At 33.1% G+C, this 25,792-nt stretch overlaps 2 protein-coding genes across 2 annotated transcripts in view; both read left to right on the top strand.

Annotated features, from left to right (window-relative positions):
* LOC143915619 (ATP-sensitive inward rectifier potassium channel 12-like) overlaps positions 1-19,480 on the top strand; it is an 89,719-nt gene extending 70,239 nt beyond the window's left edge. Inside the window, exon 10 of the mRNA XM_077436333.1 lies at positions 19,352-19,480. The gene's annotated coding sequence lies outside the window, so the exon portion shown is untranslated. The remainder of the gene's footprint in view (positions 1-19,351) is intronic.
* LOC143918032 (G protein-activated inward rectifier potassium channel 3-like) lies at positions 6,355-23,402 on the top strand. Its single transcript, XM_077439695.1, has 4 exons — positions 6,355-6,501; positions 16,268-16,605; positions 19,352-20,409; positions 22,084-23,402. The coding sequence occupies exons 2-4, from the start codon at positions 16,466-16,468 to the stop codon at positions 22,296-22,298; spliced, it is 1,413 nt and encodes a 470-aa protein (XP_077295821.1). The 5' UTR covers positions 6,355-6,501; positions 16,268-16,465; the 3' UTR covers positions 22,299-23,402.
* Positions 23,403-25,792: the final 2,390 nt, after the last annotated feature.

Here is a 25,792-nt window from a genome sequence, read left to right as displayed (position 1 = left end):
GTTGGAAAGGTTTGCACGTATCGGTTTCTAATCGCAAGTGCTCCAAAAGATCATGAAAAGGAAGAGAACGCGTTTCGAAATCGCCGTTGACAGGTGAGGTCATGTCCAGCTCCAAGTCCAAGATGGGCACGGCCACCGACGAGGAGATGGCCAAGTTGTCTTCGAGCCAAACCACCAGCGGACAGACCCAGAGGCTCTTCTTCAGACCTGGTACCATCGAAGAGGAAGGGGAGTCCAGCGATGCCCACGACCTGGCAAGGGCAGAGTCTCCAGTCACCGGTGCAGTCATGGGCATAGGCCTGAGGGAGTCCAGGCTGCAGATGAGTGCTCACAGTCTCCACAGGATCACCACCGTTGGCAGCTCCATCCACGGCATCCATCGTCAAGACAGCTACAGGTCCTCATTTAACCTTATTTAACTTCTTCACTGTCCTTCTGGAAGTCTGAATCTCCCATATTCCACCATACTGTCATTTATGTGTGTGCATTACTGATTATGCGACTGAGTTGTTCAACCAAATCGATGTATGTATACAGTTTTAAATTGGCGCTAAAATGATAAAAATAGAAGTATGACGCCTTGCCTTCCAATCATCATAGTACATATTTGCTAATTCAGCTATCCAAGGATGCAAATTAAAATCTAATAGTCTAATGTTTGTAACATCTAGATCCTGGATCAAAACATGATGTAATGACTTACGAGGCACTATTTGTGATGATTTGTTTGTTTAATTTGGCAAGCAGCTGAAAGATCTAGTCCGATTTGAAACATGTTATTTATTTACCTATACATATTTTTGCTACAGTATACTCGAACGAGTCACTGTAACCAAGCAAACATATAAGCATAATACAAATACTATATATTATACTGGTTTTGGGCTTCGGAAAGGAATTGATACACGAATTAAAATAAAGTTATATAAATATAGCGTAAGGTAATTTATAGGCGCGCGCGTGTATTAATGTGCCGTTCACCCTTTCGAAATTATGGATGAATGTGTGTGTCTAACGCAGCGCATCTAACAATGACGTCACCCATCGCTCAGCTTGATGTCAATCGGCGCTCAATTATTAGGGATATATTATTATTACTAAGCACGCATAAGTTATATATTGTTCACCGACTTAATGTATGCGCATACATTATCGGCATACAAATAGCGGATGCTTAAAAACCACCTATTGGTCAATGGTTTTAGTCCACGTGGAACACTTCACTCTGATTGGCTGTGCGCGTTGTTCGCGGGTATTTATTTTATTACATATCTATAGGCACCACATATACATACTGGTGTTCTAATTTTTTTTTTAAATCTCCAGACTGGTCGGCGCGTCTGCCACATACCCACATACCCACATACATACACACATCGCATCCGTTTTTATATATATTATTATAAGATTACATACATATAAGCATAATATAAATACTATACATATGTATATAAGAATTAGCGTGATATCTATGTTATAGATAATAAATTTTTGAAATCATATTCAAATAGTGGTGACATATTGGGTAGGATGGTTTGCAAATTTTGATGGAGAAACCGCTTTAACAATGAAATCAGATAAACTCTGATAGGAAACCATTGACTTGGAGTCACAAATATCTAAGTCTGACTAGCAGCATTTAAGATTATACATCTATGGAGAAATTTGGAGCATTTATACTAACCAGCGAAAAATCTCGATGTTGAATAGTTTTTTGCGAGAGAGATAGGACTAGGATGCCAATTTTTGCAGGAACCGTTTCAATGAAAATCAGATAAATTGGCAAACTCTGGTAGGAAATGATTGACCTGGAGTTACAAACCACGGTCTGCCCAGCAGCGGGACTCTAGTGGGACTGAAACCCGTGACCATTTACTTCGAAAGCATTATTTGCTGACCCTTGTCCATGCTGCTGGTTATGATCTTATGGAATGGGATACGTAGCAGGGGTGACAAAATGAGATTCATTTTAGTTAAATCCATTATTTTTTGTTTCAATTCACAATGTACATACTTCTATGGCCGTCATTTTTTAACTGCGATATGTTTTTTTATTTATTTTTTCATGTATCGATAACTACATACATACATATTTCTGCGTAAATATCAGTCGGTAAATTTATATGATATGATTTGATTTTAGTTATAACTTAACCCCAAAATTTTTTTTATTTTTATATATGTAGTTTTGCCTAATTAATTTTTCAAATATTTTTTTATTTAAATAATACGATATTATACTTATTTTAACATTATTTCTCAATAAACAAAATTAAATTAGATTTATATATATATATATATATATATATATATATATATATATATATATATATATATATATATATATATATATATATATATATATATATATATATATATATATATATATATATATATGTATATATATATATATATATATATATATATATATATATATATATATATATATATATATATATAGATAAAATCCAGACACCCGATTGTTATCATTCCAGTTACCTTATCGTTAGTGCGTGTTTATTTCGTGTCGTAGTTTATGTTTACTGATAAAGATTGTTATTATTAAACGTTACTGATATTATCTAAGATTTAAAATAGTCATCGTGTTATTTTCAGGTCACTTCTCTAGTATTTTAGATTTAATTGACGTTGAAATAATTTGGTTAATCAAATCGCACATTAACGAGGCAATCTTTTTTTTATTATGCAATACACGTCTTTGTTTACAGTGTAGATAATTTTTGTTTGAAAAAAAATACTATTCACGTATCTCACTATACAAACATACAGGTAGAAAACTGCTTCAAAACTATGAAGTACACGTTTCGTATTTTATATAAAAATAAATAATATACAATTACATGTTACAATAGATATGTTATAAAATTTTCCTTAATGCATTCGTTCACTGCTCATTCGATCTTGTTTAATTTCTTCTAATAACTCAATTAATAACTCATTTCAAGTACGTACAAACATATGTACAATACTTATGTATGTATGTACACATAATAGGTATATTTTGAAAGATATACATCTCCTATAATTATATTAAGTGTTTAATTCCAAAAATGGATGCTTTTGAATTATTTAAAAAAATTATTCAATTTTTTTTTAATTATATGATTATTTTTATTTAATTATTAACCGAATTACTTAGAATAGAGTGGGCAAAAGCTAGAAAAAAATAAATATAAGTCTCTCGTAAGGATTAGTCTTTTGCGAGATAAATATCTTGATTTTCTTTATTTATAATTACCATGGTGCCATTATGGGTTTTGCCCCAAGGTGACACCTATGGCCAAATTTCTACATACATATGTGCTTTATATAAACGTATTATTATAAATTTAATAATAGTGATAAATGAGGATAGGTTTCCAATTTGTTTGGAACCGTTTCAATAACGAAAGCAAATAAATTGGCAAACTGTAATAGGAAACGATCCTATTACAGTTTGCCAATCCTGTAATAGGATCCTATTACGATTTTGTAATCAAATTGGCGAAGTTCGAGACGCTGAATAACTTAGATTAGCAAGAAAATGGATTAGATAGGAAAGGAAATGCCAATTTCACAGGAACCGTTTCAAATGAAAAATTGGCAAACTCTGATGAGAGACGATCGACCTGGAGTCACAAACCGAGGTCTGGCCGGAAGCGTGGTTAACATTCAAATAATGTCTTAAATGTATATTAATGTTGTTCAAAACAAAATGTCTGTGGCATATTCTTTTTTTTATTTACAGAAAGTGGCGAAAGTTCAATTTTCACATCCAAAAACACTATTTGTCTGACTTAATTCACGAATTGCTATCACTTCTTTTATTTTGATATGTCCTCTAGAATATCGGAAAAGCAAAAAAAAAGTATTACAGGCCAACAGTATTTTTAAATATCATTATATTTAACTAGTGTTGTGCCCGATGAAATATCATTGCATGGGTTATGGCATATATTAAGTTATTAAATAAAAAAAAATTAAAAGAAATGTGTCGGTCCTGTGTTCAATCCGCACGGGGTCGTATTTTTTTCAAATACCTTTTAAATATATTTAACTATATATTTGTATTTAATTGTTTAATATGAAAAAAAAATGCTAAAAATACCTACCTACCTACATATAAACAATATCAAACACCAATAGAAAAATTAATTAATTAATTAAATTTTCAATAGATGACGCTAAATGCTCAGAGACTTGTTTCCCTAAAGGAAACATTATCGCACACAAATACACAGACACACAGAATAGCGTTATCATATAAATATTTAGCCAGTAGTATAGCTCGGTCGTTAAGCTTCTGCCTAATACCGAGATGCGCCGGGTTCGATCCCGTGAGCTGACCTCGATTGAAAAGAATTTTCTGAGTATATCTGTAGTGCTGCTGGTCAGGCCTGGAGATTTGTGACTCCAGGTCGATCGATTCCTATAAGGGTTTGCCAATTTTCTTCCTGATTTCATTGTTGAAACGGTTCCCGATTAAAAATTCGCTAAAAACCATCCTACCTACTATGTCACCACTATTTGAGTATGATTAATGTACAATAAAATGTATGTACAATTCATAGATGTCTCGTTAATTTACGAGTTTTCAGAGTCTCGTAATTCAGTGACTTTTATAATAAAAATGCTGTATTGTTTGTAATTGGCCAGGAAGGCGCATTGGGGTTTACCTGTAAGGCCTTCCTGGTATAAAATGTAATAAATATGTATATATGATGTTTTGCGAAATATTTCTCGAAATGAAGAAAAGTGGACTTTTGCCACTTTTAAATATACCGATTCAATTATAGAACACATTTCACTCTAAATGCTCAAATAAGTCCTCCCATTTCCTCCCAAAAATATACATAAAAATAGCATCACTACAGAAACTAGATATGAAATTTCAGTTCAATAAACCAAAAGGTTTCTGAGAAAAACATAAAAAACCTCGATTCTCTAGAGTAAAAGTACTATTTCCGGTTCAGATAAAAATACTTAAAAAATATAAAGTTATAAAAATTATTATTTCTATTACATGTTAAAAAGATTTAATCCGATTCAGTTAGCGGTTTGGGAGATAATTGAATTCAAAAACTTAAAACAAAGAGGACACCTATAAGGGGAGGTACCATTTCCGGTCAACTTAAAAATTTGAAAAAAATTTGCGTCATGTCGATAAGAATTTCAGTAACCGATACTAAGTTTCGGTTCGATAGGACTAACGGTGTTCAAAAAATCCCCAAAATACACATACACACACACATTTTTTCTAGATCATGAAAACGTGATCAGTAATCGATTCTGAGTTCGAATCAGTCAAAATCTCTAGTTCGAATTTTCGCATAATCACAAAACTTCATCTATTGTTACTACGTACATAGATAATGTAAAAATATATATATTCAAACTCTCTTAGGGAATAGGCGTATCTTACTTTCAACAACAAAAAAAAGTACAGCACTTAGCGGTGGCTTTGAGATTTGTTTTTGCGCGCTCAGGTATAAAAGTATAGAAAACGTTATCGTAAGTTGATATGAATTCGTTTCCAAAAATTTAAAGGTTTGCTGTTTTAAGCTAAAACAGAGTGTAAAATTAACTTTGAAAGATTTAACATAATATTAATTTAACATACTTGGAAGAGGCGACAAAGCCGTTACACCCAAGGGGTTTGATTTATACAGCATTGATGCAGCAACAAGCCATGCACATATGATAGTATGCATGTATAATATGTATGACCACTGATGAAAATTCTGCAGCTACGGTAAAATTTCATCAAATTTGGTCATACAGCATACAGAATAGAAACATGTGACATTAACGCTTCAACTTGAAATTTATCTGCGACACTCGGCTTCTGAAAGATCCAAATTTACATATTATACAAAGTATCAAAGACGATGTCGCATCCATCACACTTTTGCGTCTCGTCTCGAGTTTTTCTTCCGAACGTCTCGTCATAAGTCAAACTGGTCTATTTACGGACCGAGTGCACTTTTGTCCACCGCTTCACGTGTCCATTTGCATACGATACGTGCGACACTTAGCAAATGCTCTTATTCGTCAATTCGCTGTTATTGTGCCGAGTGTGAGTCGGGCACATAAGGATTTCGCAATCAATCGGTGTTATCAGTTTCGGTGTGTGGCACATGCACGTCTCGCCGACCCGCTTTTCAGTGTCGCAAACTCTTCCGAGGGAGACGGAAACGCGGGTCGGAGATGTGACCGTGAAAATCGAGCGGAAAATCGAGCGAGTTTTCCGGCCGGACGTTGACACTCTCGTTTGGTGGTTCGCGCGCGCGTAAATCTCAATTATAAAACTCGACAATCGCTTTCGACGTGTGATTATTCTATTTGCTTTCTATTGTGTATACATACGTGTAGTTGTTGGTCGTTTTGTGTAATAGAAGTTTTTACATTCAATGTAAAGTTGGTTCAAATGTGTGTGTAGGTGCGTTATTGCGTGCGTGTGTTTTCGTTTTACTACTATCTGTTAGTTTTAAACATAAAAAGGTTAGTTTATCGTACATTTTAAATCTCAAAATTACTATTCCCTGATGATATTGTGATGTTTAAATTTTGAAAGTTTTGCCAATATTTTCATAAAATTTAGTATTTTTTTCGTACGTACTTTATTGGAGGTTATGTACATATGTTTTATATTTTCGGTGTAATTTATAACGAATAAGAATGAAAATAATAATAGTTTATAACGAAAAATTGATTATTTGATCATTTAAAAATATATTGAAAACCGGCTTTTTTGGCTTAATTTCGGCTTTTTTAATTAACGTTAAATGAAAGATGATAATTTAGGCGTTTTTGTAACAGCCTTGTTTCAGCATAAGTGTGAGAACAAGAATGAACAAAAATAATGTAAAATGAACGTAAATAACGTCACAACTTAAGAAAATATGCTATATGTATGGTCGTAGGGCTTCCAACCCGGCTTGAAACCAAAACCGAAAAACCGGTTTTTTAACCATTTTTCAAAAAACTGAAATCCGACTTTTTCGGCTCGATCAATCGTTTTTTTTTTTAAGTTTTTTTTTCAAAGCTTACTATTATAGGTAACTTATGGAAGAATGAAAAAAATGAGCATGTGCAAACTTTCGTAGGGAATAAGCGAATATTTCTTGAACAACAAAAAAAGGGACAGCACAGCGTTTGCTTTGAGGTTTAGTAATGGGCAGGGACCATGTCGTAAATCAATAAAATATTATTGAAACTACTTTCAATAACTTATACAGACTTGGGGTGCGATTTAAACGAGAAGTAAAACTTTCTTACGACGAAAGATGCAACATATGTATACCAGGGTTCTCCAACATTAATTTTAATTAATTATAAGTAAGCTTCTGTGCGATCCTACGCACCATTGTTCATTTTTATGGTGAACCTTTTTTTTTGCTCTCTAGCTTTGTATTTTGCCTTCTTTCCTGGAAAAATAGACCCAAAACTCCCATTTTTTGTTCAAAAAGCACGCTCCACCGCCGAAGACTAAATAAATAAATATTTGCTTTTCAAATAATTTCACTTTTGATTTTTCTCGGAAAAATAACAGGAAAATCTATAAAAAGATATGATATATAATATTTAAGCCCCGGTGTTTGAACTTTTCTTGAGGCAACTCAATTTTTGGTCAGTTGTTAATTATAGTCGGTCGATAATTGTTAGATTTTATAATAGTGCAAATGCTTCTATTATTAATAACATTAAAAATCAGTATCTGGTTTAAAAAGTAATTTAATAGCTTCATATTTGAAAATACGAACTACATAACTGTCAAAATATTGACCATTTATTAAAATCACAACTGTCTGTCTACCGATTCGAATGAACTGATTACTTTATTCCCTGATCATTTACATATTATAAAAAACCGTTTAAAGTTACTGACCAATAAAATGTCGGCCATTTACTATTATGTAATTCCTATAAAAACTGACTTAACTTGTCGCTTTATTAACAGTCAGCTGATTGCTTAGCTATTATTTATTATTACTAATAATAAAACCGTTTAGTATCATTAAATAGTATATATACCTACTTTTATTTTTGAATGGTTATGAACAATTACTGACCATTTAATTTTCAGCTTTTATTTATTACATCGATACACATTTTATTGTTTTTTTTTACATACTCAAATATATTCGCGAAATCAATCTTATGAATATGTTAATAAAAAATAAGACATATCACTTAACGTTAAAATATAAAAACAAGTGAAAGATTTTAAATGCGTATACATAAAGGTGGACACACAGAGTGGTACGTGACATATTTTTTTTACAAGGTTTTTTTTAATAGTTTTGCACATGTTAAAGAAACGCTAGCACGCTTGATCCATGTCAGGGCAAAACCCACCCCCTGGAATGTTGTTGGTGAAAAATTTTCCTTGTTCCGTGTTCCTTAGATTTGAAGAAATGTAGAAGCAACTTGTCGAAATATAAAGATCGTACGAATTATAAAAATGACATGACAGACTCGCTCATTCACAGCTGGAGTCTACTTAAGCATGGTTTAGTGTGTCTGCGCCTTGACTGATTTAAAGAAGTTCCATCTGAATTCAATACACTTTATTAGTGCCTGCATGAAAATTGAATTATAGCCCGAATAATTCGGAAAATGGTATGCATTTTAAATTATCACATTCAAATTTATCCGGTTCAAATCGTTCTTTTCTGCACAGCACTATTGCCGAAATTGAATTTCGAACCTATATATTTATATTCCTACACGTTTTATTTTATTTATATCGTAAACGCAGAAAAGTTCAATGCGTATCTCGTATTTTTATTGCAAACAAACACACCTCGTTATCTTCCATTGAATCGATGACATCTTTTAAACGTTGGAGGGCGTTCTTAAGCACTCGTAAAAAAACATTTATTATATTTATATAAACACTTCTCCACGCGAAGTTTGTACTCTAAAGTAAAAGAGACGATACACTTATATTCCGTATCACGACATAAGGTCCAATGATATAAGATGCAACGACAAAGGTACCACGAAAGAAGATCCACCCAATAGAATGTTCACCTGATAAGTGATCCACATGATAAAAAACCCGGATGATAAAACGTCCGACCGAAAATCGTCCAACCGGTTAAAGGTTCAGCCACAAAAAGCCCGAAAACAAAATATAAAAAAATGTAATAATTGTTGATAAAACTCGATAAAATTGACTTGATATCCGATATCAAACTAAATTCCGATTAAATTCCGAGTCGATATCCGATTTAAATATGGAGCGTTTTATCAACCATTATTACTTTTTTTGTATTTTGTTTTCGGACTTTTTGTGGCTGGACCTTTATTCGGTTGGACGTTTTATCATCTGGATCACTTATCAGGTGGACATTCTATCGGGTGGGTCTTCTTTCGTGGTACCTTTGTCGTTGGATCTTATATAATTGGACCTTATGTCGTGGAATCCTTATATTCTGATATGCTAAGCGGAATTTGTGAACTTTTCAAAACAACCGCAAGAAGGCGCGATAGTCGCTTACGTTACGTCACGTTTCGTGACGTATGTACTTTCTGTTTGAATTTCCTCTACCGAAAGGCCACTTCAAAATTTAGCATATGTATATTTTACAAAATCGTTATTCGCAGACAGATTTAATAAAACGTATTGTCGGTCATGGGGTAATTTTCACTCACTAATTTGACTAGCAAATATTTTGTACTCAGTAAAAATTTCTTTCGACAACATTTCGTGTGCACAGGCGCCTGCCTGCCACTTCACAATATTTTATTTGCTCGTTTTTGTGTAGGTACAATCTGCTAACTATACCCTGCTATTTAGCGAGAAAATTATTACGCGATAATTGACACTAATTCCACGATTCCACAAACAAATCGTCAGCGGTCATTATTTGCGCTCCAATTTGGCCCCCATTATTTTCCAAAATTATACGGCAATTCCGAGCACATCTGGTCTATGTATCTACATATGTACATGTGTAGGTATTTAATGCATTAATGCATCGATCCCATTACAATTGCGATGTCAACTGATTAAAACAGATCGTGTGCATAATAAATTGAAGTACGCTTTTAAATCATCCGACGACGTGTGATTCTTAATATGCACCTGTGTATAGTTCGTTCTATACAAGCTGTCGTGTTTTACATATAGATTCGAATAGATTCTTGCTCTTCTGAATATTTGAATCCCTCTTCTTGATATGTCTTTAACACTAATGATTATATGCAGTATTTTGTTTTTAACCCTTTGAGTGCTGACGTTTTTTCTAATGAAAGCCTGCCACGATGAAAATTTCGCCAACATTTCCAACTAGATTTATTTAGAAATCCAATAGAAAGCAGGTATAAAAATTGTAGCTAATCCAAACAAGCCCTAGATAACCACGGCCGAGGATTTCGAGTTTTGTAAAGGTGTGTTTAGACTCTCTAATATATCTTGCAACAATATAAAACAAACAAAAGAAGTCTTTTAATGAATGTATTTTTCCAAAACTAGTTCCATCGTCTTCATTGTTGTTAAAATGTAATGCTCACAATCTAAACGCCAAGCCACAATCTAAAATACTCAGCTGTTAGGGATTTCCATCGGGTAATTCTGCTATGGTTATAAATTCAGAAATTCCGGTGTAAATCAGTTTTTATAAACATTAACACAGATTACACGACCCATGTTCAATGCAGTTTGTTTCAATGCTAAGGCTTTAGTGGGTAGTATTCTTGTTTATCTTTTACATACTCAAAATACAACGCCTATCAGCGTATTTTAGGCTCATGGACTTTTCGGCAAAACGCCAATCGGCGTTGGTCAGCATTCAAAGGTTTAATTGAAAATTTCTATACAATGTAACGTACAGTACAATGAGTTGAGTTACTTGTGATTGCCTTTCGTCTCCCTCTCTCCCCTTGTTGAGAATTTTCTCACAAACCTAACGTACTGTAGAGGAATCTAAATGAAAGACGCAGCGACTCATGGTAGAGGTAGTTTATTGTTCTTGATCCGTAGACCAGCCAGCTCCGAATGAAGCACTGAACTAATCCGCCGAATATTTGTACACAACGTGTACTCTTGCACAGATAGATCATTGTTTTTATCTTGAATAGTGACACTTCACTGTGGTGTAGTATTTTTGACAAGTCAATATGTATTTTATATTAGTCTGAAATTAAAATCTGATATTCTATCATCAAGTTTTTTTGTGATTCTCCTGCAAATATTGCTATTTGAAATGCCAGTGGAGCTTAACTTTTCAGTTCAAACTCCATATTAATTATCCCGATTAGTTAATTTATGATAAGATTGACATTTTGATTTGATCTTGAAATATTTTCACGGATTCCTAGGAAGTGGAGGTAGACCAATGGCCAAGATCCTGCAGATTGGTGCATTGAATGTATTTTTTTTTTTAATTTTTAAATGCTTTTTATTATTACGAAATTATGTTCACAATACATCTTATATCTATTTTATTAATAGCTACTGATCTACGGATCATTTTCTATTTTACAATTTTAATTTAATTTTGTTAGTAATCATAGTATTATATTATTCTAATGTTAATGTACAACATAATAGGAAAAAGAGCTCAAAAACCTATTTACAATTCTTATAAATGCTCATAATACATCTAGTACATAATATTAATTAAAGACTCTAAAGTCGACAATCTAAAGTAGATTGTGTTTAGGTAATCTGTGTTTATACCTGAATGGTATAGACATTTTGTTGTAATCACCGAGACTATTCAAAAGTGTGTTCGTATGATTATTAGTGATTCTGTCATAGAATCTACTGGTTAGTTTGTTAGTAATGTCAGTAACAAAGGGAATATTATTTATGGTATGCCGTTTTTTCAAGTTAGTATATATGGGTGTATTAAAAATTATTTTTAGGGATTTATTTTGTATTATTTGGAGCTTGGAAAGGTTAGTATTCGAGGCGTTATTCCATACATGCGAAGTCATTGAATGTACATACATATAAACCAGCTTGTTTTCATCGTACTGTAGTCGATTCATGCCATTTAATATTTATAAACAATCAGTTCTGCCGCCCGTGTATGACTGCACACAGCCTATTATCGATTTGCAAAGAATGTTGATCTTAATAATATGTGATTGAATCGATTTTACCAATGAGCGATTTTCACGTGGGCGATCTTGTTTTTCTCGATTTTCTGAACGTCACGGTGCGAAAATCGCACGTTGAGCAATAAATCAAGCGTACCCTTCGGCGTGACTAAATCGCCGTAATAAATTCCGAAATGTTAGCCTTTACTTTTATTAGCACATTTGCAACCGGAAGAATTGCTAATTCGCCGTGAAAATATTTGCGAACATTATACGTACATATGTATTGTATATTGCAATGTTTATCGATATGTATATACGTTCGCATTGTTGTTGAAATACTTGAACATATACACAGTGGCGGACTGGCCATATAAGCGAACATGCCCGATGGCATGTGGGCCCCACTATCTATTAGAAAATAGGGGCCCTCAGTAAAATTAAATAACTTTTTAACTATTTCACGTGTGTAAATAGACCTAAAGTTTGGGTATTTCAACAAAACAAATTTCTTACGATATACAAAAACAACTAATACCTGCTTTAACAGCCCAAGGATCGGTTTACTTTTTTTATTAGGCTCAAAATGTAAGTTTCAACACTTGCGTGGGCCCTTTTGCCGGGCCCATTTCCAACGTCAATATTATGTATATACCAATACCTATGTAACAACTACCTACTGAAATAAAAATGGTAATAAACAAATTTCCGTGAATAATATAAACTGAATTGCTTATAACAATTTTGATAGGACGATTCATCATCAACCAGCGGTTTAAATTTACTTTATACTTTCAAAATAACATTTGATTATACTTCGACGATATAATAAGATTTAAATACACAATTTTAAACAGTTTCCGAATATAAAATCTATTCCTAATCTAGACACATCCATGTAAATAGAAATATAGGGGCCCCCTCCCCAAAATCCCGATTTTCGAGTAACATTAATTGAAAATATTATGCATTTTTTTCAGGGACGTAATTTGGGGGGAGGGCATACGGGGGTTAGGGGGAAAGGTCCCCTTTACTTTATTTTGTCTCAAAAACAAATGTGTAACGCTTATTTTTCCGAAAGTTCGTATATTTATTGTTTTCAAGAAAAGTTTTAAATTAATATTTTACGGAATCGGTTCAATCACAAATGGTTTTATTTCTTGTATTTTTATTTTATTTACAGACGTCCATTCTCTCATAAAACAACGAATGAGATGGATTTAAACTTCATGTATAACGAATTCGGTCCAAAAAATTAGTTATTTAATAAAATTGCTTCCTGACCAAAACCTTATCAAATTTAGTACATAAAGAATACAAATATAAATTTTCAGCTTGATACGTTCAGGGGTGGAGTAAAAATTTTTTAGCTTTTTTTAAAAAAAAAAACACATTTTTCTACATTATGTAAATGTGATCAGTGATCGATTCTGAGTTCGAATTTTCGCATGATCACAAAACTTTATCTATTGTTATTACGTACACATGTATGTACATAGATAAAGTGAAAAGACAGTCGGTAGAAATTAAGTTAATTGAGTTTTTTGGTGACTCAGTTTGATGGTAGATTTTTGTCGGCCATGTGAAGATTTGTAGAAAAAAATTTTCGCCTGCGGCGCTTTTTTCCCTTTTTATATAATATTTTTTTATAATAAGTTTTTCAAAAATAAGCTTATTTTTTTCATATTTTATAACTCAATAAGGTGTATGCAAAGAATATTTTCCATTTTTATTCCGATATAAAAAAGATTTTTTGAAAAAAAATTCAATTTGACCAATCTTTGCCTGCCCCCCCAAGAAAAAGCTGAAATGACGTCCCTGATTGTTTTCTACCGAAAGTAAAAGCCACTTTTATGCCGAATTCTTTTATGATGCATTTTATTTACCTGGGACAAGGGTTAAAACGAAATATACAATGTAATTTATGGATCTATTTTGCTTTTGCCATTTTTCTTGTACCTAAATTTGTATATTCCGATTTTTGAAAATTCTATTTATTTTTTAGCGTGATGGAAAGAAGAAAATTTTGTTATATGGGGGGGGGGGGGGGGATTTTTTTAAACATTGGGGGGCCCCCTTTGACTCCTGGCATGCACTGATTTTAGTCCCAGTCCGCCACTGCATATACATACATATGTAAGTGTGTGGTTTTTTTGTGAGTTTAAAATTTGACAATAGATTATTTTAGAGCTACTTATCTAGAAAACTTACAAGGAATTTTCTTGTGCGATAAACCAATCTGACAGTATTCGTATTGATATAATATAATATAATCGCACGTCCAAGTTTAACCTTAGCTTGACTAACTTATTTCGACCGAACGAGTGGTTTATGTACAGATGCGTCTGCATGGTTTTAGCATATGAATGAAAATTTTACAATAAACAATATTGAGCACACAATAAATTGCAGTGTGCAATGTCATAATCGCAAGTGTGCAATTTGATATTTAGATATGCAAGGATCGGTCGAGCATATAAAATAAGATACAACTGCATAAATCTAACGCAGTTGTAAGTTTACTTAGAATCACACGTGTATATATTCTCGCCTGTCAAAAGTAATACAATACCTTTCATATGTCAGCATTTCCCAATTTAATTCGTTCGTGAAACTCTCGTATTCTGTACTATACCATGAAATCGTTTAATATTGTAGCGTAATGGAAAACAATGCGCCCCGGGCGTAAATCTTTCTTTTTTTTTCAATGTCAAACCCATTAACTTTCTTAGTAAGTGACAAAATCTAGTCTGTTCAGAAACAATCAAAGAAATTCATTATGATTTTTTTCTTGTGTTTTAAATTGGACCTCTCATTCACAATCAAAATATTCAAACGCTTTAATTGTATGGGAGTAAATTGAAAAAAAAATGTTGGTAAAACATTCAAATTATATTTTCAAATCGTAATTACCATATTTTTCAAACAAATCTCGTATTATAAATTTATATTATAATACAATGCAAAATTCAGTGCCCCTTATAGCACGATTTCTTAATATATTATATATATATATATATATATATATATATATATATATATATATATATATATATATATATATATATATATATGTTATATTTTTTATAATGTTTATAAGTTATATATATATGAAACCGAAACGACGTCTGTAATTCTTTTGTGATTGGCGATCATCAAAGTCGTTTCTGATTGGCTGTCGTCAAAGACGACTTTCAAACGATTCTGATTGGCTGGATTGGTCAAAGACGTTTGCGATTGGTCGGTCGTTAAATAATATTTATTTATTTATTTAAAGTTTGGACCATTGTAGCATTACAGGAATTCTTAATGCGCCACAATGGTCAAAAATATAACAGAAAATTATTATTATTAATTTTTTTTTTCGATTCAAATAAAGTTAATAAAAAAACAAATGAAGATTATTTTCATGGCTTTCATATCATTTCCATTTACCGAGAGAAGCCGGGTAGCACCACTAGTCATATATGTAAAACCAAAACGGCGTTTGTAATTCGTTTCTGATTGGCTGCCGTTAAAGTCGTTTCTGATTGGCTGCCGTCAAAGTCGTTTCTAATTGGCTGGATTGGTCAAAGTCGTTTGTGATTGGTCGGTCGTTAAATAACATTTTTGATAATCGATTCAAACAAATTAATTAAAAAAACAAACGAAGATTTCTTTTCATGGTTTTCATTTAATTTCCAATTTTTGCCATGGTTATTTATTATTATTAATTATAATAAATAATCACGGCATGATTATTATTAAAGTTTTTGAAATAATTTAATTATTAAAAATATGTGTAGAGTGCGCAAAAAAAATCACATTAAGCTCCAAATATAATCGTTGATGTAAATAATTTTTTTTTAAAAACCATCTCTATTAACTAAATACTTACGTATAGATGTAAACATATTTTTTTAAGTAATTTAAACTGGTGTTCACTTAGCGACAGTCAAATTTGATGTTATCGATATTGGCTACGAATCGACATTCGTACACAAACATCCATAAAGAGTGAATTTAAGTTTTCAATTATCGTCCATTTAAAATGGCGTTTAGGGGCCCGTGACGTGGTCGTCATAATCGACATTCTGACGAGGAGCGCAAACATCGACGAGAAGTGATAAAAGGGCGCTCGGCGCGTCTGAAAGATGTCAGTTCGCATTCGGATCAACATGAGATCGGATCGGTGCGTGTGTTTCGATATTTGAAATCGTATTCTGGTCCGCAGGTTGTCTACCCTGAGTCTGCCGTGCGAAATGGCCGCCCGCCTTCCGCCATTTTAAAGCGAGGAAGACGCATCCGTCCTTGAAACAACTGCAAATTATAATTTAGACGCATCCGTCCTCGAAACCACTGCACATTATAATTTATATTACTTTATACAATATAATACGTACGAATAGTTAAAACATATACGCGAATAATCATGGAATCTCCCAATACCAAAGAGGAATCGCAACTCATACCGAACGGATGGAACGGAGTGAGAATTTTAGACAACGGATCTCTGACACCTGGGATATATTATCCAAATGGAAAAAGGTATATTTTAACATTTAAGGCATTGTGTGAATTTTTCAAAAGAATGATTTGTACCATTTAAATATAGTGTACAATTAAATGGCGTCATTGTTTAAAATTGACATTTTACCAGTAGGTAATAAACGTCATTTTGATAACGATTTAAATATTATTTGTGTTGTGGTTATAATATCGTACAATGTTTATACTCGAAATAAGTTGGAAATATCCGAATTGAACGATTGAAAAAAATGGGTTTTGCCTGCAATTGATAAATGAATGTCAATTTCCTTATGAACAAAATTTCCCACTTAACTATTGAACGAGCGTGCGTATTATTATTATTCGTTATTCAAAACTAGATACAAACATTTCAATAGCTTTTTTTAAGAATGTAAAAAAGAATTACATCTAATATATAAGTTCAACAAAAATTTCGTAGAATCTGTGACGTCATCGAACAAATCAAAGTATCTTTGCCAACGATATCGATATCGTTTTCGATTTCGATTCATTTTTCAGTTCCGGATCCGATTTCCTGTTTCAGTTCCAGAATAAAAAAAAACAATTTAATGTTTACTATTAGATTAACCATGCTTAAGCGGTTTTTATTACAAAAACCGTGCGATGCCGGGTAAAACCACTAGTATAATTTAATATGGTAATACAAAAATAATATTCTACGTGTATATTATGTACACATATGTAGATAAAAAAATGTATATCTACATATAATCTTAAGCTTAATTTGAATACAAAATATTTTTGAATGGGTCTAAATTGTTTAATGTTTTTTAAATATCGGTTTGCCGTTTAAATATAGGTTTGCCGAACCTTTTTTACAAAGGATTTACAACAATGGAACAATGAGCGGCCCCTTGGCTATCCTACCTCTATTCATCATATGCAAGACGCATAATATGCCATAATATTGACCTTAAATTCCATAACCCCTGAATCTCAACAATTAAATGAGGCTTGGAAAAATTAGCGCAATCCAAAAAATGCTCTGGGAACTATATACATATTCTTTTAGAAGATTAATGGCAGAAACTGGCTGACCAACACACTTTATTGTCAGTTTCTGCCATTAACATCCAATAGAGTCCATAATTTAGAGTCAAAATTCTACTTTTTGCGAATTTGCACCACTCATTTGAGGGGGGCTAGGGTGGGCAGCCGCCCCCCCCTAGATTTGAACAGGACTATCCACTTGTTTAATATATTATCATGAATTAAAAAACCTAAATACTAAACCAACAAACCAAATATTTTAATAGATTTTTTTTTAATTATTTTACTATTGATTTTTTATTTATATATTGATAAAAATATATAAATAAAAAAAATGATAAATATAAATAGAAAATTCATATACACTCATTTTTTTATATATTACATCCCCCCCCCCCCCCCCTAGAAAGTCAATCCTTACTGGTCAAAAATTTTGCCCCCCTCCCTGGGAAAAGCTGAAATGACGCTCATGGTGTGCACATAAAACTGTAAAGACCCAGCAGGGGTTCATCCACGCGTGATACATATGTATGTACCAGTGGCGGTTCGTGAGAATTCATAGAGGGGCTGCAGAGATTAATTGGGCTGTAGTAGCTCGTTAACCATACCGGTGATCAAACGCAGACAAAAATAGTATGCATATGTACTATACTGGGAGGGCTGCAGCCCATATGGATGGCAAAAATAGCATGCATTTGTACTATACTGGGAGGGCTGTAACCCCACAGCCCATATAGACGAGCCGCCACTGGTACCTACTAGCACTCCAGTCCATTTGTACCGGGGACGCGACAATTGGCGCAAGTCTAAAAGGTTCAACGACAAAATGTACCCGAAAATTAGTGCACTGACAAAATGTACCCGCGAAAAAAGTTTCACGCGACAAAATGTTCACGGAAATAATGTTCAAGCGACAAAATGTTCAAAAATCCTAAATTTTCCTATTTTAATGGAAAAAGTAACTTTTTATTGTATTATATTTATGGATGTATATGGTACTTTTTATCGTATAGATCGCGGATGTTATTAAATTAGTATAAATTACAGGTGTTCTCAACCGCACCAACATATTCTTATTTAAATTCAACAATTACATTTTAAGCGAATGTCATTGTGACTCATTGAATATCATTTTAAGATGTCATTGAATTAGTTTAAATGTTAGGGGTTCTTAGCCGTATCCAATATTTACTTATTTAAATTGAAAAAAAAAAATTCTAAACGTATGAACTGCAGATTACATTGAATTAGTTTATATGGCAGGGCTTCTCAACCGTCTCCAAAATTTTCTTTATTTCAAATGAATAATTTACTTTTTATCGTATACATCGCGGGCGTTATTAAATTAGTGTAAATGACAGGTTTTCTCAACCGTATGCAATATTTACTTATTTAAATTGAAAAATAATAATAATTTATAATTAACTTTAAAAATTTAGGATTTTTGAACATTTTGTCGCTTGAACATTATTTCCGTGGACATTTTATCGCGTGATCATTTTGTCTCGGGTACATTTTGTCAGTGCACTAATTTTCGGGTACATTTTGTCGTTGAACCTTTTGGACTTGCACCAATTGTCGTGTAACCATACTGGGAGGGCTGTAACCCCACGGCCCATATAGACGAGCCGCCACTGGTACCTACTAGCACTCCAGTCCATTTGTACCAAGACATAAGGAATTTTATCTAGGATTGTATTTGTGATCTAATTTAAGCTTTTGTTCCTGTGCTATTTTTGAGTTACTGAAATTAATTTCTTTCAACTGTTGTTTTCAGAAGTCGAACCCAACATCGACATGGAGCTCGCAAGGTGAGGAGACGAGCCGTGCTCAAAAACGGTGACTGCAACGTTCTCAAATCGCGAATCTCCCAACGACGTCTACGCTTTCTTCAGGACATATTCACCACCCTGGTAGACACTCAATGGCGATGGACGCTCATCGTCTTCACACTAAGCTTCATCTTATCCTGGCTCTCGTTCGCCGTCATCTGGTGGCTGATCGCCTTCACTCACGGCGACTTGGAACCAGCTCACCTTCCCGACAACCAGGAGGAGTCCAACTGGAAACCGTGCATGTCCAACATAAACAACTTCGCCTCGTGCTTCCTCTTCAGTATAGAGACCCAACACACGATCGGCTACGGCTCTCGTCTCACCACAGAAGAGTGCCCCGAAGCTATATTCGTCATGTGCATCCAGAGCATATTCGGCGTCATGATGCAGGCGTTCATGGTGGGCATAGTCTTCGCCAAGATGACCCGACCCAAGCACAGAAGCCAGACCTTGCTTTTTTCCAAGTATGCAGTCATCTGCCAGAGGGACGGGGAACTTTGCTTGATGTTCAGGGTTGGAGATATGCGAAAGTCACATATAATCGGCGCCAGCATCCGAGCTCAGCTCATCAGATCGAAGACTACCAAAGAAGGCGAATGCTTGACCCAATTCCAGACAGAGTTGGAAGTGACGGCTGATGGATGCGACGCTGATCTCTTCTTCATCTGGCCGCTGACTGTCGTGCACAAAATAAACCCTAGCAGTCCTCTGTATGGATACTCAGCCAGTGATATGCTACAGGATCGCTTCGAAATTGTCGTGATTTTGGAAGGGACCATTGAGTCCACTGGACAGACGACCCAAGCTCGATCCAGCTACATAGCTACAGAAGTACTCTGGGGTCATCGTTTCGACCCATTGGTGTCATACAACAAGGAACGTCAGGGCTACGAAGTGGACTATTCGAAATTTAACGAAACGACTCAAGTGGACACGCCTCTGTGTTCTGGAAAAGAGCTCGCAGAGTTCTATAAGGTCCAGGAGGAATATCGTGGTGTCGGTCAGTATAAAGTTGATACTAAAGAATATAATCCCATTCATGTAGAAGTATAAGTCCCTATGCATATGATTGTTTTCAAAATTTCATTTCAAACTACAATATTACAACGAAGAGATTCTAATTTTGAATCTTTGACTTATTATATGCATAAACCTACACTCAAAAGAAAAATAAAGACATTTAAAATTTGCAATGGTTGTGGTATAACATAAGTTTTATTTTATATTGATGTTAATTATATGCTTGTTTCATATTATTGCACATTTTCTATCGTAATGTGTGTAATAAAATTTGTAATTTAAAAAGCAAAACATTTCATGGATGTGCCCTTACGTGCCTTCAGTGCTAATAAAATAAGTTATTAAACTAAAGCTACGTTTGCACAGACAGTGTGTGCCTTTTCAGTAATCGGAATGTGGCACTTTATCAGTGAGCTAATGGTTGAATGGGAATGTATAGTTGAAATGCCAGTGGGGTTTATTGCATGCGCAAAGTGCCAGATACCGGATATGAAATCGCCAAATTTCATGAATTGGTAGTGAAAATGTAGTTTTATAAAGTACTCTAAAAGAATTCATTCAATCAAGTATGCATGTGTATGTTTAAAAACAATATTTTTGTCTATAATATATAATTACATATAGCCTATTATTGGGTAATAAGCTAATCATAATAATTCATGTTAAAAAGCATTATATCTTTAATACTTTTTCAAGATCATGTCGAATCCATTGTTATATAATATAATATAATACGTTGGGCTTAAAACAATGTATAGTAGATTAAATGTGTAATAAACTCCATATTAATTTTAAAAAAACGAAGTACACACATTGTGAATTTCTATCATGAATATACCTGAAATCTATCTATGCATATGAAAATGAATTTATGTATGTTGCCTTTTATGCAAATCCATAGTTCTCAATACCAAATTATATACATCATACTGATGGTCCCTAGTTAAAAACTGTGGACTTTCATAACAAACATATGTACATAAATATAAGCATTCATATTTATTTCTGTATATGTATGTATATCAAAAAGATATGTAAGTTTTGTTTCAATATATACATATATACATATATACATACATACATGACTTGGGATTGATATCTGAAAGACAATTGGATGTGTAATTGTAGAGTAAATTTATTTAATAGCACTTCTTTTATGCTAGTTCAGTTTTAAAGCATTACTTAGTACAAGTCTGTATATGAAAATTTGAATTATTTCTTTTGGAGTAACTTTCTACTTTTCCAATGATACGTTGACATATGTATTATAGGTAAATGTTATTTGTTGTATGTATTGTCTGCTTAGTAGTTGATGCTTTGTACTGTAGATCATGCAGAAAATGTATCGCTGCGACGGGCACCTAATGAATTGCCGCCTCCTCTCGAGACTGATATCAACGTCTGATGCAGTTTCGAATCTCCTGCTTTGTTCGATGGAACAATCTGATATAAACATCTCCAGTGCTGATCAAACTCATAGTAAATAAAGTCTTCAAATACTCATATTGGCTCTAATGTGCTTTCAATATAAAAAATATATCATGTTCGCTTTATATGTACGTTTTGGTGTGACAAAGGTTTTGTGTTCCAAATAATTTTAATCCCTTAACATTAACTGAAGCATAGTGATATTTATTTTGCAAATATCTGATAGGTCTTCTAACCCACCCACCTTGCAATTCCAACGAAGAATGTGAGATAATTGTCCGAGAAAATGTATCTTCCGATGGTGGTCCGGAAAGCATATATCGGAATGACACTTTTGAAGAAACTGATGAAGAACAACAGTTCACGTTGAGTGAAAGCAATGAAAATGTTCAAGATACGTTTATTAATATAGTGAATGACAAAAACAATTCAAACGATTGATGTAATATGTATATATTTTAGTACATATGTAAGTGCAATGTTTACAAACACACATTTCAATTATAGCGTCACAATAAAAATGAGCTTATTAGGGCAAAATAATATATTTCTTAATGTTATACCATATCATTGTTCCTTTAAAATATTTAAGAATTATATTTGGATGGTAAATTTACTAATAGTGTTTTTATAAAATAAATATGAATAAAATTTCACATCCACGATATATATAAGAAAACAAATTACACTTTCTATTCTCCGTCCTATCCTTTTATTTCGTTTCGGTATCAATATCTCATTTTAAGTTATTTATTGGTACGTTTTAAATCAAGCAATTAAGTTAAATTTAAGAAAAATTAGACATATACGTACTCGTAGGTGCATTTGGTGATCATAATTTATTAAGTGTTTGTGCATGTAATATTCGACAAAATGTGCTACATAACAATGCCTTAATAAATATAAATAGACTTTGTTTGCACGACCACTGCTCAATTCGTTCTACATAATAAAAATAACAGAACATTTTACGATTATTATAAAATATCGATAAAACAGCGCTTAATATAAAGTGTAATTCTTTTATGGGACCAATAAACATAATGTTTTGTATAAATATTATATTCAATTTTATGTTGTATTCATAACTTTTAAAGAATGAACACAATGTCCATTATATAATAATATTCCTGTAAAAATATAATACTTGTGTAAAATCAATACCCGATATTAAATATTTATCTAGCTGGTAATTCAGCTCAAAAATTGTGTTCACACTTAAACTAATTTTTACACGAATCTAAATGTTAAAATAAAATATTTTGTTAAAATTATTGGGACTCATATTATATTATTATACATAATCATACTTAAGCATATTGTTATAACCGATATTTTGATTAAATTATTCTGCTTGTTATTTATGACAATATGATCTTTTTATGTTTAGATACCTATTTTTAATTTTAAGTAAGTGCAATAAATACCTGTAAATAGATAAATACAACTGATGATTATACATGTATTTACGTTCTAATTTTATATTGCATATTGTGATAAGATATTACTAAGTTATACTTATAATAAATTAATAATTATGCTAAAAATCTCAATGATGCGTCTTTATTTTATTTATTTTTATTTTACCTCCTACAGTAGAACTTCAACATCGATCATTACATATTTAAAGACTATTTGAAAATTTTTATTCATTATAGAACGGATAATTTCCTATCTACAGATGAGATTCTCGATTTACTTTCCCGTAAAGCGCAGTTACTGAGAATATATCATGTACTAGTATGGGTGATCCAACGATGGAAGCTAACCCGGGGTGTTGTCGATTACATCAAACGGATTTTTTTATTCTTCAATTGTTTCTCTCGTCGAAATAAATCATTTTAGAGGTAAAATTTATCGTATAATGTGTGATTATTAATTTTATTTCGACAAAAGAAAAAAAACCCTTTGGCAAAACACCAACAACCGACACCGCGGTTTTTTGTCAAATGTTTTTTTTACCGATCATCGACGGCAGAAATACAGTAACATATCGTGACGACTTTTAAGAAATAATAACAAGATTTTTTTTTCGCTCGTAAGCAGGGAAATTATAATATTTCTCTGGTTGTAAATGCGTATCGTCGTAATTCAAAACATTGTTGTGATTCAAAACATCAACGATGATCTAATTTTAGCTCAATCTCGCTCTTTAGCTTAATTTTGATATTTAATTTCAATTTTTTAATTTAATTTTTATTTCAATATTTTTTACGCTACTGGTTTTAAAAGTTGGCCTGTGGGCCGTTCGTTGGCTTGGTGCGTAAGCACCATTACACGTTGCTGTCTTCCTCAACATGGGTCGCCTCACGGCAGACCTCTCCGGAATTCCGGAGCGTCTGTAGTCCCCTTTAGGTTCACACATCTAGGTGTGTAACTGGTACATTGGATATATGTTAAATGTATCTCTAAAATTGCTGTACTGCATTCCTACACTTTTTTCATTGTATCTTAATTGTGTATTCATTAGATTTTAATTGTATCGTGATTTTTTTTATCGCCGACATCTTTCTCTCCGATCCTGGAAGCCCCCACTTCACGTCCACGCAACAATATAATTTATATAAAGGAGCTACTAACACATTGATAATCGCTGAAATTTACTTGGAACCATTTTTTTGTAAGATTATTAGAGCTATGGGGGTAGAGCGAATGAGACGACTGGCATGTTGATGCACGTGTGTTTATTATGGCAGCCGAAGAGGAAGTGGTATAGCAACTTTTGAACGTGGCCGAGTTGGTCCCAACTCGCAGGATGGTAACCGAAATTCGACCACATCGTAGAGCCGCTACAGAACCATAAATTTCGTGAACAGTCACGGCACGGCAATACTCGAGTACTCTCACACATCAGCCAATAATAGCGGCCAGTAGGTCTGCTCCTTCTCAGAAGGTCCGCAAGAAGGTCCACCTCTTCTCACATCGTTCTTAAAATCGGCTTTAAATAGGGTTGTCAGGCGTCCCGATTAATCGGGATTGTCACCAGTTTTAAGTCTCATGTCCCGGTGTCCCAAACAAACCTCTCGGGACGCCCAAATGTCCCGGTTTACTACTTTTTAAATTCTTACAGAAGTTTTTAACTCAGAATTAATATAAACTATTTACAAAAATTCGATATCTGGACCAGACAGTCTGGTAAACACTGCAGCAATATTCAACAATGAACTATTTGTCTCTGTCTTATACTTTCTGGAGAACCATGTGTAGAAGGCAAACAAAAAATATGTATCAGGCATCAATCAATTTATCTTGAATCGATAATTTTCTCACACTGATTCATCACACGCAGACGCGGAATAGACACTGTCAGAACAGAAAGACTAAAATATTTCTGTGATTTTGCTAATATTGAATATAAAAATCTATTCTCAAATTCAAAAACTAGATGGCTATCACTATTGCCTGCAATAGAACACAGTATAAAGCTTTTAAAAGCTTTTATTGGCTGAAGAAAAAGCACCAAAAACCTTATTAGATTTTTTCACCAATCCTCTCAGTGAAGTCTATCTTTGGTTTCTTCATTGTAATTATATGTATTGAAAGGGTTCAAAGGAGAATTTCAAAGATTCCTTCTGAACTCAAATCACTTACTTATAATGAAATATTGAAAATAATGAATCTCACTACATTGGAGACGAGAAGAACTAGAGGTGACTTAATCGAAGTCTATAAAATTCTTAATAATCACTATAATTGTCATATGTCTAATGTTATTTCATTCAACACAAACACTCACCTCAGAGGTCACTCGCTTAGACTCCAAAAAGATAAATCTAATAAATTGATCAGAGATACATTCTTTTCTAACAGAGTGGTTTCAGTTTGGAATAGTCTTCCCAACGATTTAGTAACCTCTATTAATATTAATATTTTTAAGAATAAACTTGATACTTTTTTTAAAACCAAAGGATTTTTGTGATTCTTCTTTCCCATAA

This window comes from Arctopsyche grandis, chromosome 1 (assembly GCF_051622035.1).
Source record: "Arctopsyche grandis isolate Sample6627 chromosome 1, ASM5162203v2, whole genome shotgun sequence".
Taxonomy (NCBI): Eukaryota; Metazoa; Arthropoda; class Insecta; order Trichoptera; family Hydropsychidae; genus Arctopsyche; species Arctopsyche grandis.
Note: the sequence above shows the minus strand (reverse complement) of the source record. Positions and strands in the feature narration are given on the sequence as shown.